The 16533-nt window shown below is 32.8% G+C and overlaps 1 protein-coding gene across 1 annotated transcript; it reads right to left on the bottom strand.

Annotated features, from left to right (window-relative positions):
* Positions 1-2173: 2173 nt before the first annotated feature.
* Positions 2174-3482, bottom strand: LOC133180587 (putative nuclease HARBI1). The gene is made up of 2 exons (XM_061315065.1): positions 3331-3482; positions 2174-3167 (listed from the first exon to the last, which is right to left on the bottom strand). Exons 1-2 carry the CDS (start codon positions 3480-3482, stop codon positions 2174-2176), a joined length of 1146 nt encoding a protein of 381 aa, XP_061171049.1.
* Between the last annotated feature and the right edge of the window lie 13051 nt (positions 3483-16533).

Genomic DNA, 16533 nt, shown 5'->3' with positions numbered 1-16533 from the left:
AGAAGAAAAGTGGAACTGGAAGAAAGCGTTTTGAATATGAGTCTGAATTGGATGAAATATATTCCAATGATCCTGCCATTACTCCAGAAGTAACTGACTGTAGCACTGACTCCAAAATTTCTGCAGAAGTTCCCAACGATTCAGAGGATGGTGACGATGAGAGTTCAAGGTCGTCTACGCCCACACCATCAGGTTCAGGTATTAATCCAAAGAAAAGAAAGCGTACATCTACTTCAACAGAGGTCATTGATGTAATGAAAAACTTTATTGAAAATCAGGAAAAAAGAAGAAAGGAGGAAAGTGAGCGTAAAGAAAAAATGCATCATGAAAAGATGGATCTGATGAAAAAACTCATTGAGACAATGGGAGCACATCACTAGTGAGTGTTGTGTTCCTTATACCTTGGCTCAGCACAAATATCCTTACATGATAAAATTAAAATATGCATATGGCTGAAAATTATTATTACATGTTTTTACTTGTACTTTTTGTGTAAATCCTTAGAAAATTGAATTATCTAATTTTAATTTTAACATTATTATATTAAATACATGTACACATTTAGTTCCTTGAAATCAAAGAGTAGGAAACATTCCATTACATGCGTTTGGTCATTATTTTTACAATACATGTACAGTCATGTACTATTGTTACATTTAATCCATTTACAAGTTCTTACTCCATGTTAAAGATTACATATTACATGATCTTGACTTTGCTCATAGGAACTCCTGTTTAATTTTTGTTGATATAATCTCTTTTCAGGTGAATGTGAAATCTGCATGGAAGAAAGTCATCCAAAAGAAGTAGTGTTTGTTGACTGTGGCCACCTTGTGTGCTGTATTCCATGCAGCAAAGCTCTAGAAGTCTGTCCAATATGCAGATCAAGCATTGCGAAAAAAGTTAAAGTGTTTTTTACATAGACTCTTAAGCACAAGGGCACAAAATAGTGAATGGTTTCTTTCATTTTTTAAAACTTGTTCTGAGTTGTGCCATAAAACTTTTCAAAGTATTTGTGGTAGGATTTTTAATATTTCGTTTTATCACTGAAAGCAATGCAGTTGTTTTTGTTTCATCTGTTTGTTGATTTTTTTTCTTGCAGAGGAAAAGTTATTCTCCTGAAAATTCAACTATGTACTATACATTACACAAACTTTATTGGATAATTGCTAGTCAGAATTGTTTGCATTTTTTATTTTGTTTTGGTACAATTTAACAAATAGTTTTTATTATTTACTACAAACTCCCAAATAGGTTATTTTCATTATCATTTTTCTATTTTATTATGTCCAAGTATTAAACATTTTTTTCTACATTAGTTCATGATTACTTGCTTGGAACTGAAAAAAAAAAACATGGATGGATAATGTATTACATGTAATTTAGACTTGGCTACAGCTAAAAAAAAACTTTGTTTGCAGTTGTTTACCCACAATTCTAAGAGTGGCTAGATAGTTGTTTTTTTTTAAAGAAATAGTTTGGCTTTTATACATTACAAATCTTGTGACTTTTAAAGGATGCTTGAATGCACCAACCTACTTTATTTGAGTCCCTAACCAAGTTCATTGATGGACATAATTGAGAACTAAGTAAAATTTTTGTAATATTTATTGCTTAGACAACTAAATTCTCTTAAACTTAAGTGTTAAAAAATAAGTTTGATGAATAGGTGAAATGGGGGTGGGGGTGGGGGGTTAGATTCATTGAATCTATAAGTGGATTTGTAGGCAGCTGCAATGAATAATTAATTTTTTGACCTTGTATTACGTTCATTTATGGCAATGTCTATTGGAGAAACAATCTTTTTTTTCTTCCATGACCATGATATATTGAACTTAAGTATTATTTGTTGTTATTATCTTTTAAGCTGTAAGGAAAAGAATGTTTGTGGCATGTAGTCTTAATACATGGATTACACTGTAAATTTCATCAAAACATCTGTAAAGGACTTTTTACAGCTGACTTTAAATACCTGTCAAGATATATCTTACTCTTTTTGACATGTTCCATAGTTTTATTTACATAAAAAAACATATAAGTTCGATTTGACATCTTTTGTTGAGTTTTTTTACATTGTTATATTTTTCTGTATTAAATTGTATTGAACAGTTACTGTATTCTTTATTGAATATGATGTTTAAAAACATGATGCATTCATTCTGAAGTTAGCCTATCACAAAAGATTCCTGGCTATTTGATTACGTTTCTGTACACCCTGGGCTTCACAGTCCTGGATTCCTGGAACATTATAATTTGCTGCAATAACATCTTGCTGAATGAAATCGTCGACTTCATCATGGTTGAAAATGCAGACATTATGTAAAACACAAGAGGTCATGATAATTTTGACAGCATACTCAATTTTCTGGGTTTCCAGGAAACGCAATCGGCGGAATCTACCCTTCAGAAGAGCAAATGCTCTCTCAATTACCATTCTGTTGCTGGACAGGTAGTTGTTATAGCGGCGTTGCTCGTGTGTCAGGTGACCATTGTCTCGGTAGGGAGTGAGTAGCCATATTCTTAGTGGATAGGCTGCGTCAGCTATGATATGGTATATATTTGGAATCATTTGTAATCCATTTTCCCATAAATCGGAATTCCTAAGAACTCTTGCGTCATGACAGCTTCCTGGAAATCCGGTAAATACATGAGTAAACATCATGTCTTCCTTGCATACCGCTTGTAACTGCAAGGAAGGAAATCCCTTCCTATTGATGTATGAATCTCCATGGTTTGTTGGTTTTGCTATTCTAATATGAGTCCCATCTAATGCACCAGCAAATCCTGGAAATCCGTTCTTTTGCTGAAAATTGTTTGCGATTTGATTTAATTCATTGGGATTGGGCCATTTTATAAATTTTGACTTGAGATGAGTTAGAATTGAATTCATAACTCGGTCTCTAGACCTGATTACCGAGGATGGCGAAATGCCAAAACGGTCTGCTATCCTGTCAATGCTGTCGAGAGTCCCTAGGTACCATAATGTGGTTAAAATATCTTTTTGTGGAGACATTCGTTCTTTCTTCATCTCTGGAACTTCCTCTAGATATGAAGAGAGGATTTGAAATGTCTGTCTTGACAGTCGAAACATTCTCCTAAATGAAGCATCAGAATAAAGGGGAAACACATCCTCCACATATCCATATATTTTTGGTCTTTCTTTCTTTCTGTAAATAAAAAACATCCAAATGAATATTTATTTCATATGCCAACCTCATTTAGTTTTTTTTTTTTCATTTTTGTTTCAATACTAATACCTAAGCCACTATAAAACATACGTGATCAAAAACCTTTTAGTTTTTAATTGATTCATAAATAGCCTTTACTTACATAGCGCCTGCTAGTGCAGGTAATAAGATATTTTCGTCCTCAGAATCAGAGTCAGTGTCGGAATCTTGAAATAAAACAAAAAGCAGACAGGTTTTCCGCCCATTGGCAGCCATGTTGAAAATTTCTCTTCTGTTCCGGTTCATTCCATTCATCACGGAGAACAGAACGTCCGGAATCGAATCGGAACGAATGAATGGAACGCATCCACGGTCTCATCTGAAAGACCGGTTTCCACGTCCCGCAGTCGAACCCACGACGTAAGGATCAGCTCCTTACTCCGAGACTCTAGAGCAGACGCTCTAAAGACTCATGTTTGAGGTAGTTGTTTTATTATTATAAATTGCTTCCCGTGTTGTCACAATGTTTTTGGTTTTTTGTTGCTCATGTCGTTTTTGCTGTTGGAAGTAAAATGTATTTATCACGGTATTTTGTTGTCATCATGATTTAAGATGTTGTAAATACAACATCTGTTGTCGCTGCTTTTGTTGACAATGTAACTGTATTTGTAGTTTGTTCTGTACTTGTTATCTGTTGTTGAATATACGTTACCTAAGGATTTTTTTTTTATTAATAGGAGTTTTTAAGTATAACCTTCTTCTTTCAATAAGGTTAAAACTTTATCAATATAAAGTCTATCCATATGAGTCACTAACGTCGCATTTGTCGATAAAGCTTTTCTTGAAAAAAAATTACTAACAATTGAATCAAGTTGTTTACCTATCTTGTACATGTTGTAACTAGATGTTTTGTTTTAAATACACAATAATTATGTTCTACAGTATAAAAGAAAGAAATATCAAGGCCATTCCTATAATTTATAAATACCATCGCCGAGCAAAAATCTAGCAAAAGCAATTAGAAGCCGTAATAAAATTAACATAACGTGTCACCCTTTCACTGAGTGTGTTACTCAACTAGATTCCTGCAATCAATCCTGACATTAATTTGAACTTGTCATACGGCTAACATATCAAAGCTTGTATAGAAAAAGAAATTATATTTAAAAGAAACTTCAAAAAAAAACTTATAAAACAAAATGTGTTCGCTTTAATTTGACATAAGCTTTTTCCCATTTTTCGTCGTCTTTGTTCTATAACTGATTTTTTTAGGTCTCAAGAGAATGAATAATATCTGCTGATTCTATTTTGAAGTAGTGATGTTGATAAGAATTTTGCACCTTGCGAAAAACTATGCAAAATAATTAATAGAGCTTGAACTTATAACAAAATTTTCCATGTCTAATAAAGTGTACTGTACAACACTTTATTTTCGCGACACATTATTTTCGCGAGATAGCTATTTGGCATTTAGTAGCGAGGCAAAATTTTCAAGAGCTACGCTTTTTGTTGTATATAATTCTTAACAATACAAATATACGCGAGAATGAAATTTGTTTAACTCGCGTTAAATTAAGCGCTTTAGAAATATATGTATATTCAAGGTTCGTATTAGAAATATAAAGGGAACAATTCAGACCATCTATCCTTCTGTTTTCACTATGAAAGAGGTAGAGAGACTACATGAATCATATGTTATGGTTCCAGCAGACAAGGTTAGTAACAATATTGTATTTGTTTGTAAGGCTCATTATTATGAATTTATTGTGGAAGAACTTGGTTTTAATTCCATGTCTTGAAATCTAAGACATACTCACAGTTCACTTTTCAAGGAAGATTTTTTTTTACAAATCTCATTTCAGTGTTTAATACGTTTAATATACAAGTCAACCAAGGTGACTTCAATCTATCCTACCTGTACTGGATTCCTAAACTTCATAAAGATCCTTACAAACAAAGATACATTGCTGTGTCCAGCAAAATAATCTACCAAACCCTTGTTTTTACTCTTTACAAAAACATCAACTCCTGTGAATGAAAAAAAAATTCAGATGCTCTGTGCTACAACATATTCTAGAAGTGGTTTAAATCAGATGTGGATCCTCAAAAACCCTAAAGAACTTACAGAAACCTTAGTTTATACGACTATTCCTCACGATAAATTAAAATCTAGACTTTCTGATATCATATACGACTGCTTATTCAATAAAATAGAACTCGGAAATTTTCACATCTTGTAATTGCTCATCAGCAAAATTTCTTCGTTAAAAACTACACTGATTGTACATAAGTACTCTGAAGTTGACATTAAAAGGATGCTGGAGGTCTTCATTAACAACATTTATGTAATCTTCGGAGAACAAGTTTTCCAATAAACTGTTGGAATTTCGATGTGTACTAATTGTGCTCCTTTTATTTCTATGAAGCAGAATTTATTCAAAGACTTCTGCATGAGAAGAGGTAAACACTTGCTGTGGTGTTCAATTCGACATTCAGATAGATTGACTTTTTTTTCAATTAAGGTAGATTTATACTCGGCACTAAATGGGCTCAATCTTGAAAAATCTGCTTTTATAAGATAGGCATATATCCTAGCCAGGGTTTGCCGGGAAGTACCAGTGGTGGGAATTACTAGTGGTATATACCGGTATTTCCCGTCCCGGGAAATACTACAACTTTTTCTAAACTGGGAAATATCGGGAAATACTGGGAAATACAAAGTTAAAGTTTTTTTTTATTTCTTTAATTCATCCAATCTTATACAAAATTCAAAAATAAAATAAATAAAGAAACAGAGGATGAATCATATGGAATATGTCTCAAATTGTAATTTAACATATTCAGAATGTATCACTACTCTAGGTCCCATACCCAAAAGCATTCTGAAACATATCCCTGGCTGTATAAAACTGAAGTTTTCAATTTCAAGTTTCTTTTCAGTTTTGTAAAATTATTAAGTTTATTAATTATAAATCCAAGAAGAAAAAAGAACTTGTTTTAATCCTTCTATAAAACACTGCGATTATTACAAACAATCATGTTGTTTTAACAAATTGCTCTGGACAGTTTTGTGCTCCTGTTTTGAGAGATAAATACCTTGAGTAGAACTGGAAGGCTTCTTCTTAGGTTTGACATTTATACCATACTCTACATTTAAGAATTTTTTTTAGATCCTTCTTTAGTTACAGAAAAAAAAAAACATTTGAGATCTTCGGGATCATTTCATGGACCTTTATAGACTACATCTGACTCAAGTTTGAAACAAATGACACTCATGACTGGTATATGAGTATGCTGTGTTATCATTATATAAAATGAATTACTTGGAAACCAGAATTTTTTAAATCAGGGACAGTGATACCAGGTAGATATTTTAGGCAATAAGGAATACTACATGTCAATATGAATGAAATCTGTAGCTATTTCTTATTTCCCAGTATTTCCCGGGAAATACCAGTAATTCCCGTTAATTACCAGTATTTCCCACCGTCGTGGGAAATATGAGTATTTCCCAGTATTTTGCCAACCCTGATCCTAGCAATGGAAAAACGTAAGAAAAAATTATATGTCACCATGTTTATTTTTCCGCTACTGGCTCTAAAACTATATACGCGGGTATGTTAAGGAAGCATACAAATCGTTTCTCGGGTAATTAAGACTTTTTAAGAAAATTAAGTTTGATAATTTATCAAAGTCGCCGATAAAACGTAAACTATTAAGTACAGGTCCACGTAAGAATCAGGCAATCGGTGATAAGTCTAATATTTCATATTCGGCCAGTATTTTTTTTTATATTATTACTTGATACAGTAGTAATTAAAATAAATCATGATTTTTTCAAAAAGGCACATCCAGGCTGTGATATGTTACTATAAATAGATTCGGGCATTTATGTGCCAAAATGTCAACCAAAAAAAAAGGAAGTTCAGTACAGAAGTAACAAGTGTTGTTGTTTTTCATAAATTATCTAACCCTATTTTATTTTCAGAGGAGTCTGTATCCTTCTTGTATTAGTTGTCATGGAGTTGATATCTAGGTCGTATCCATAGTAACCATTGTAATTATATGTCAAGACATTTTGGATGTCACAAACATTGTGAATTTAAAACAATATTATTAAAAACAGCAAACACATTATGTAACTTATTACACATGGAAAAATAAAACAACTGCTCATTGTTAGTTTTCCAGTTTAAAAAGTGTGGAAAAATCAATTAGCAGTTTTTAATGAAAAGGAAAACTATTGACAAATTTTGATAAATTGCTTGAAGTTTGACAAGATTTTTTCCTAAATCTAAGTGCATTGTGTGTAAAATTTAACTTTTATTGATTTTTTTCTTAATTACATTTATCACATTATTATGAATTTTTCTATTCAATGTACCAAGTTTACTCTGGAATTAATTTTATTTCTCTAAAATAGTTTTGGAGAGAATTAAGATCGGGATCGAAATTCTGTATATTAAGTACCCAACTTTGATGATTCCAGATTTTTTTCTGTTTTTATTTTAAAAAGCTGTTAAAACTAAACAGGCGCATCCAGTTTTCTTGTATTACTTTTTTCATATAGTAAACATGATGACCAATCACTGTCTATTTCGATGATTCTTCTTATATAAGCATTTATTTTTTTTCATTTAGTTTTTCAGCTTTTACTGTTTGTCAAATACTAACTTAGGCCTATATGTAACAGGAGAGAACAGATTATGCTACATTAAGACATAATTATAATGTATAAACAAGTCAGAGTATGTTGGTCTCTGCTAGCAATGTCTTAAAACTGTCAACTTTTATAGATAAAATTATAAATTCATTAAGTTCTTTGACTCCTTCTAAATCATACTACATGTACAAGTATATGAAAGGAATGTAAAGGATTTTGTTCAACTGCAGAAAATGATGCAGCTGCAACATTTGATTTATTGTACCATTATATGAGCAGCAATTTGATATTTTTAATTGCATATTTAACAAATATGTCATGTTGTTCAACATACTAAACTAAATTTTTAATATGAAAATTTCCAAGTTTGTTCTTAAGAAATCAACAATGACCAATTTGCAAAAAAGGTTTAACATGTTTATTAAATGTTAACAATTTTAAATTACATTGTACATTATACAAAGATCAAAATTTGTAGAAGAAAAGTTGTTACAATATCAGTTCTTTATAATCATCATTCCATCCCATGATTTTTTTTTTAACAAAATGCTTTTTCAACTATGACAGTACTTTTCAAGCAGACATGCACATTCGAAATTCTGAACTTGATCAATTTAATATATGGACTTGTGGTGCTTCTACTTTTGGATGGTTTCAGTTGTTTTCTCATATAGTACTCGCCACTCTAAATTTCAACTGGTATGCTATTCCCTTTATTTACAAAAGTTAATGAGCAATGTAGGATTGAAGTTCTACCTACACTACTGTCACCAGCTTTTATGATGGTTAAACACAACAAAAGGCACCAGATTCACTGCTTGATGTGATTTTAGAAAATTCTTTCATTCGTAAAGTTTGTTTCCTCGTTTTTCACTAAATTTTGAAGTTTGGACAGGAGAAGAAAACATCGACTGTTTGAGAAGACCAAAGAACTGATCTTCTGTAGCTTGAACTTGTCTGAAAAATTATATGCAGTGGCATATTACCCAGTATTTTAAACTCTGAATAAGCATAAAATTTAATATTATGAAACAATTTAATCACTTATCTCTAAAAAAAAACATTTTTAAAGTCTAAAGCAAGATATTTTTTTAGTTTAAAATAAAATAAATATCTATACCCATTTTATAAAATGGGGTTCTCCTAATTCATAGGAAGGATTTCCAAGAAGAAAAAAAATTGCACCCAACTTTGAAATGATTTTGAAAAAGACCAAACATTAAGGCACTTAAAGCTTAATGGAAAAAAGCTTGCTTATTATTTTTGGTTGACATCAAAAGGGTTTTCCTCACTGTTAGCTTAAAAAAACTACTTACTTGCACGTTGCATCACATGAACTCCTTTTTTGTGAGAAGATAATTTCCATATTTCAGCAGGATTTCGGGAAATAAATCCATAAATGTTAGATATATGATTGTGTCTTGAAATAACCACAATCAAGTGTTACATAGGCTATGTTGTTGTTCTCAAATCGAGTGTTGCATGACTCGAATAAGTCCGCATTTCCTCGCCAACATGACTTTATGATTGAGAGTTTCAATAAAACTGCTGTTTGGCAACGATTGTTTAAAGTGCGTTATGTAACGCGAAGATCAATTTTCTTTGAAGTCTGTTATAAACTCTTGTGCATCTATGATAACGCAGTCAAACTGTAAAACTATAATAATCCTGCCCAAATCCGCATATGACAACAGACAAGTTTCGAGCAACCTGAACCCGATCAAATTTGACACCCACTGTATCGCTAGATTTCAAGGAAAAAAGATGTTTAGTTTGAAGTTAGACATTCCATTATTTTCAGTAGATTAATTAAACCAAAATAAAATGCCAAATTCGATGTTTAATCAATTTGATTCTGAATTTTCGGCATCAGCGTACTTAACAACGGAGCGCCCTCAAGCGACAAATTAAGTCATAAATCAAGAACGATAACTGAAATTCACTAATATTGGAAGTAATTATCGGAGTAGTAAACGCTAGACTCGCAATTTTCCAAACTTTTTAAAATTTAAAATTATAATTTTTAAATAGCTGTTTCGTTGTTCATTATCACTTTCTCTCCCAACGTTTGCTGTTTTAATTTTTTAAGGTTTCAATATTCATACCATTGTATAGATTTGTACTACTCATGTTCATAATATTTTCTCAATATATTGCCTATTAAATTAGAACAAGCCTGAATATTTCCAAATCATTGAACATATGTAATACATATGTCCTGATGCATAACCATGTGAAGTTTCAAGTCAATTCTCAAACACTGACTTATCACGAAAATTTGATTTTGCCTGATTCTTACGTGGACCTGTACTTAATATGTTTTACGGTGTGACCGTTGGGGCGAGCGCAGTTGTACCATCAAAAACCTATACACAGTTTACACTTCTAACGTTGATGGATCCGCCTCTTCAAACGTCAAACCGCACGAGACAGAGTCAAGACTGTGACGTCACATGACGTCGGAATTTACGGAGACAGCCGAGCGTCTGGTTGAACGAGACTAAAGATCTTGTGCAATAATAGATGAAATACGTTGTAGAGTGGATGTAATTATTTTTTATTTCTTTTAAGCTCTCTGCAAAGAAAGAAAAGTAAACGTATCTCTCGGTAATGAATAATTATCCTTGGTCTTTTGAATGTTTTATAAGAATTTCGCATGGAACCCTGGTAGCGAAGGAATTCTGGGAATGTTGCACCAGAAAATTTGCCTGACGTATGTACAGATTTCATTCCGAATTTCCTCTGTTCTAACACGTTAGTCTATTGAGCTCGCTTCGCGAGCGGCGCTTCGCGCCCCTCGCTGCGCTCGCTATTAACTATTGCATAAAGACAACAGAGTGTCTGAGGTCAAGAAGTGCACCACCACACACAACAATTATTCATTTAGAAAACTCGTATTCTAAAATTGACGTCATCTCGCCTACTATGACGTCATATTGTATCACCGATTTAGTCAAGTCAGATTATCTTAGTGCTTCCTTAACACACGTGTGTACCCCGAAATGCAATATACTGAAAATGTACCTGTCCACGAATTTGTCTACATACATGTATAAGAATCAAAATTTAAACAATCAATTTGATACAAAAAAATAGAATAGAAAAATGTAAAGGAACCAAATTTAATCATTGTTTTGCGTGAATTATTTTAAATATGTGCACTTTGTTAGGCTATCATATCAAAAAAATTTTTATTTTTCATTTTTTAATATTTTTATGGACTCAATATTCAAAAATTTGCTTTCTTTTTCCATAATACCGTCTCAGAAAAAGAATATTAAGCTAAAAAATTATATGTTGACGCATTACTTTTCATGATATTGGTTCTGAACTAAAGGTACCTCCATGAAATTTCTCTTCCAAGAGAAAGATATTGCCACATTTTACTATAATACAGTTAATGTCTGAGTGTACATTAGTATCTACAAAGTTGTACATATTTAAAGCAATAATAATACACCCCAATACCTATTGTTCCCAAAATTTATCTTGCTTTACATTAAAAAAAAACACTTGTCAGTAAGTTAAAGACTATGTAAAGAAAGTAAGTGTGCTGCAAGTGAATCAACTATTTTCATATACTAGTATTCTAAAGATAATTTTGCATTGTGATTAAATGTGATGGGTTTGCAGGGCCGGGGAAGGGGGATGCGTCTAATGTCAAAGTGATAATTATTATTCAAGATAAATTTTGCAATATTTGAATTAATAATAAAATTTGTCACTGTCAAATCGTAGCAACTCCTTTTTCTTGCAAACTATCAATGTTAGCTTCAACTTGTCCGCCGACAATAGTCTGTCTGTTGCATCGACTAAATTGATACATGTAGCATACTCGTTGCCCATGTTATTGGCATATTCTCATCAACAGAAATGTCTTTTATATTACAGGTGACTCTCGATCTCTCGAAGTTCAAGGTACCGCAAGAAAAGTTCGAGAGATCGAGGAGTTCGAGAGATAGAAAGTGAATAAAATCCGGAATTTTCAGTTCCGATCATCATTGTTCTACTATTATAAATACAGGAAGTACATGTTGAAAATGTCATTGCACGTTTTCATTCCTATTTTACACTTGATTTCAACAACAATGATCGTATTTTGAATAAATAAAACGGTCTTTTTAAGTTTTTGTATTTATTTGTTCCCATTTCATGATTTCATGAAACCTGAATAGCGATCGTCGGTGTTGCTACCCCCCGGGCTTAATTGGGTCCTTCACCAGATTTCTCGTATCAAATAGGCATCCAGTTACTGAGATAAGATTTCTTGTGCAATGTTTGTCATACTGGGATTATGTAGACTCTAATAAAACTTCATAATCTATGGAAAATTATTGACATGTCTCTTAAATTATGTTCTAAAAAATATCGTCTCGCTGTCAAGTCAAAATAAGTTGTGAAGCAATACGTTTATAATTTACCAATTATAATCAATTATTTATATCAATACTCGGATGCTCACAGGGGGTACTACTAAACAGAGAACCCTAGAGAACTCTAAAGAACCCTAGAGAACCCTAATGATTTTTAATTATTTATTGTTTGTAAATGAAATATTTATGTTTTAAATGACCAATATATCACACAAAAACAAAATAAAATTAAAAAAAAGAATATTATGCCAGGTGTTATGCTTATTTTCAATGGAATACTAATGTATGAAGACTTCATCATATTTTAATTATTTTTTCAAATAAGTTTACGCCAGTCGTAATAGTTAATGACTAAGAGTTCTATATAACTTTAAAAATAAAATTAAATAAAAAATAATGTGAAAAGGAATTGTAAAATTATGTGGTAAAATTATTATTTCAATTTAACAACGTATTTGAAATTCAGTCGGGATTGGGATGACATAAAATATTACACTAATCTATGTTGTTACGTTTTCGACTTTTTTCGAGGGAAAACATCCATAAAAAATTCATGTTGTTGATTTTATAGATAGAATATGGTTTATAAAGTAAAAATAAACTCAATTATGCATAAAATTTATTTGAATTGGCCAAATAAACCTTCAGTTCTCTAGGGTTCTCTAGAGTTCTCTAGGGTTCTCTGTTTAGTAGGACCGTGCTCACAGGTATAGTGTCATCTATGTAAATACCCAGTTAACACCTCCAGGCGTTCACTGTTATCCAGGTAAGTCCAAGCTTCATTAATTTTACGTTTGATTGGCGTGTACACACGCGCAATCATATATAACTTCGAGAGATAGAGAGTAAAAACCAATGAAATGTGTGTAACGGGACCCAGGTGTTGGTTCGAAAGATAGAGAAATTCGAGAGATCAGAAGTAAATTTGCTTAGTTATATAGAAGAAAAAAACGGGACCGGAGGTTCACTTCGAGAGATCGAGAACTTCGAGAGATAGTTCGAGCCATTGAGAGTCACCTGTATATCTTTATTACCTTATTGTCTTTCTGTCAACCGATAGTTATTTCCAGCCTTCCCTTTTTAATTATTTTATCCATAAACTGTATAAGCAATGTCTGTTAGTGTGTTGATGCGACCGACCAGCAAAATCGTTACTGGATATTTAAAACGCCAAGTAAAAGTCAAACCAATATTGTTCAAAAATCACATCTCGGAAATATGAAGTGTGGTTCCGGTTTTACTATTCGTTATTGACGTAGTGCGAGTATTGGTTTACTATAACAATTGTCATTGCTAGCGCTCTCGAGCGCTAGCAACTACGTTAGTCTGTATTTCTGGAATACGCATGCTCGACTTCACCGTCGGGCATTCTGGGAAAACTACTGTAGATAGACTGTGCGATAACAATTTCGTTTGTCTTACAAATATAGATATGATCACACTAGCCTTTCCTGTCTGATATGTGCGATATACATTTCTTACTTTAGAGACAAACAATACCAGTCTAGATCCGGATTCTGATTTTTTTATTTATTTTCTAACCTACACATAAAAGTACAAGAAAAACTTAGGTCATATAATGTCAAGATTTTAGACATGTAGCTTTCGATCTCACAGTTATACCACCTTCCTGGATAATTTCGGCAAGCTCGGAAAAAAATCTTTTCAGAGTATGTCGGAAAGACATGTCAGTTTAGTGTTTATCATCTGAAAATACATATGATTTGAAGTTTCGTGTTTTGTTGTCTATCCTGCACGTAAATGAACAACAAAAAGTAACAGTTACTCGGGTCTTATAAAACGAAGATTGTTATTTCTAAAATTGTAATGAATACCTAGCTTTTCTAATCTACCTTTATTGATTTTTCCGGCAAGTTCGGAAAACCGCCGCAACCTCGGATATGTTTACCGAGCTTGCCGGAAAGTTCCGAGAAGATGCGATTGCAAAAAAACAGTACCACACTGGAATATTTTAAACTAGGTGCTCATTGGTTCTACTAACCTTTTTTTTCACCTCCAAATTGAAATTACAGTAGAATACAGAATCCTTAAAGCACAGTAAGGAGTTATGCCATTGCCGACGTGAAGCCCACTCTAAGATTCACCATTCTGAATTATGACCCCCCCCCCCCCCCAACTCAACCCCCCAGTGCTCCAATGTGCCTTCTTATTAATAATTAATCGATTCAGCAAATTTAACAAATGGTTCAGATATCTTCTGTATTTTATTATGCTACAGCGCTAGCTCACCAATCTTTTTAAAAGATAAGCTTGTTTTTATTCATAAATTGACTCGAAATATCCAAGTGAACTTGAAATAAAAGACACTACAGAGTCTGCCACATATGTTTCGTATTTGGATCTTTTACTGACTATTAACAAGAAGGGCCAGCTAACAATCAAATTGTGAGACTAACGAGATGACTTTAGCTTTTCCCTCGTCCACTTTCCTTAATTATATAGTAATATTCCATTATCACCTGCTTATGGTTTTGATGCCTTCCTACTTATTCGTACTCAAAAGCTTGCTCTGAGTACGATTAATTCTTAAAGCGAGGCATGTTTCTCAATGATGAGTTGATGTTACAGGGATTTCAACAACCTCGTTTTAAGTCGGCATTTTGTAAATTCCTTGGTTGTTATGACCTTGTTAGCGAATAGAACCTATCACTGGGTTGTATTTTGAATAGTTTCATACCAATTGTTAGGCCTTTGTTTTTATACTGAAGTTGACTTCGGAATGTTTCGTCTATCTGATCAATAGAAACGGCTTACTGTGGGCGTGACCAGTAGACTGAAGATGCTTTCTCCTCCTAGGCACCTGATCCCATCTCTGTAATTTCCAGTGTTCCGTGTTTTATGCACTCTTCACATATTCGCGTATTGTTTATACATTTCGATCACAGTTCGTTGCCTTCACCTTTTACATTTCCTTATCTGCCTGTCACAAAAGTGTGGCAGGCTTAAATACTTGAATGGAATTTAATGTCTAGTACATTTGTATGCTGTTTATCATGACATTTATCAGGATTCCAGATAATATTTCAAAGGTCCATCAAACTGATATCCTTTACAATCTTATTCTGAAAATGTTCCCAAGATAATCAGGCATGAAACAATTAAGATTAAAATTTTCATTAAAAATATTCATATTCTATCAAACTTGTTGTTAACCGACACATTAACCATAACCTTCAGTAATTGGCAAACTACAGTTTTACCTTATAAACAACAAACATGTACCTAAGTTTGAATTCATCTTAATTAAGGCATCAGAATGTTTGGCTCAGACGTATGTTCATCAACCTTGTCTATTAAAGATACACGTCTGACATTAAGTGAACACTATGATAAACTATAAGGATATGGACAACACAAAATCCCTTGCAACTCCAATGTCCTGTCTGAGAGGTATTTATATATGTAACACAAACTTTCTTTTTGTTTTATCTTAGTGCACAGTGACCTTGTCAAATGAAATTATCACTGCAATGCATTCATCAAGGACATATCAGATCTATGCTTTAAAAAGGATTTTTATTAATCTTCGTATAGAAGAAAGCCAGAAAAACTGCTTTCCCATGCGACTGAGTTAACACCGTCAGACGTTTTCACACGAACCCATACACTATCACCAGCATTGACGTGGAAAACAGACATTCCTCCTCCATTAGAGCAGAATTTATCATCGGCAGTGTAAAATGTTCCTTTCACTACCCCCCCCCCCCCAGATACGAGTTCTGTTTTTAAAACGTGATTAGAAGCACACATAAGAATATTGACGTAGAAAACGTATACTCAAGAGGTGTTCGGAAGGAATGTTCCAGTTACATGGTTGTAACAGCTTCCGACATTTGTTAAAACGTTTTTGAATATCAATGGGTGATGAACGCCAAGGTTTGTTTCATCAGAGAGCGTATTTGCATAGAATGCAATTCTGGGAGAGTCTAAAAAATAGGTGAATTAATTACTGATCTGAACAACATGTATTTTATTGATTAAGTTAAAAATCAAATTAATAATAACTTTAAAAAATATCTTGTTAACGTATTCCAGCTGAACCAAGCTAGAGATCGTAAATATTTGTAAAACAGATACATGTATAAGAATCATTATTTTGTGTATACGTGTGCAAACATCTTTTGGAGAGCTTTTATTAGAGTCGGACTTAAACTTTATTTAAATTTACTGACATTTTATTTACCCGAGAGAATGGTGGACTTTTATTAAAAAGGTGGTAAAATGATTTACATATGCTGATGTGTAATATAAAGCAGAGCACTTCTGATTATTTACCTGTCGAACCAGAAATATTCGCGTTATTTCCAAC

This window comes from Saccostrea echinata, unplaced genomic scaffold (assembly GCF_033153115.1).
Source record: "Saccostrea echinata isolate AGI-Se365-2 ecotype Australia unplaced genomic scaffold, CSIRO_AGI_Sech_v1 ptg000007l, whole genome shotgun sequence".
Classification (NCBI taxonomy): Eukaryota; Metazoa; Mollusca; class Bivalvia; order Ostreida; family Ostreidae; genus Saccostrea; species Saccostrea echinata.
The sequence above is the reverse complement of the archived record's forward strand: the minus strand, read 5'-3'. Positions and strand labels throughout refer to the sequence as shown.

Coding starts and splice junctions, on each gene's coding strand:
- LOC133180587 (XM_061315065.1), bottom strand. CDS start 3,482: ATGAATGGAATGAACCGGAACAGAAGAGAAATTTTCAACATGGCTGCC. Junction 3,168..3,330: donor CCTGCACTAGCAGGCGCTAT/GTAAGTAAAGGC, acceptor TTTTATTTACAG/AAAGAAAGAAAGACCAAAAA.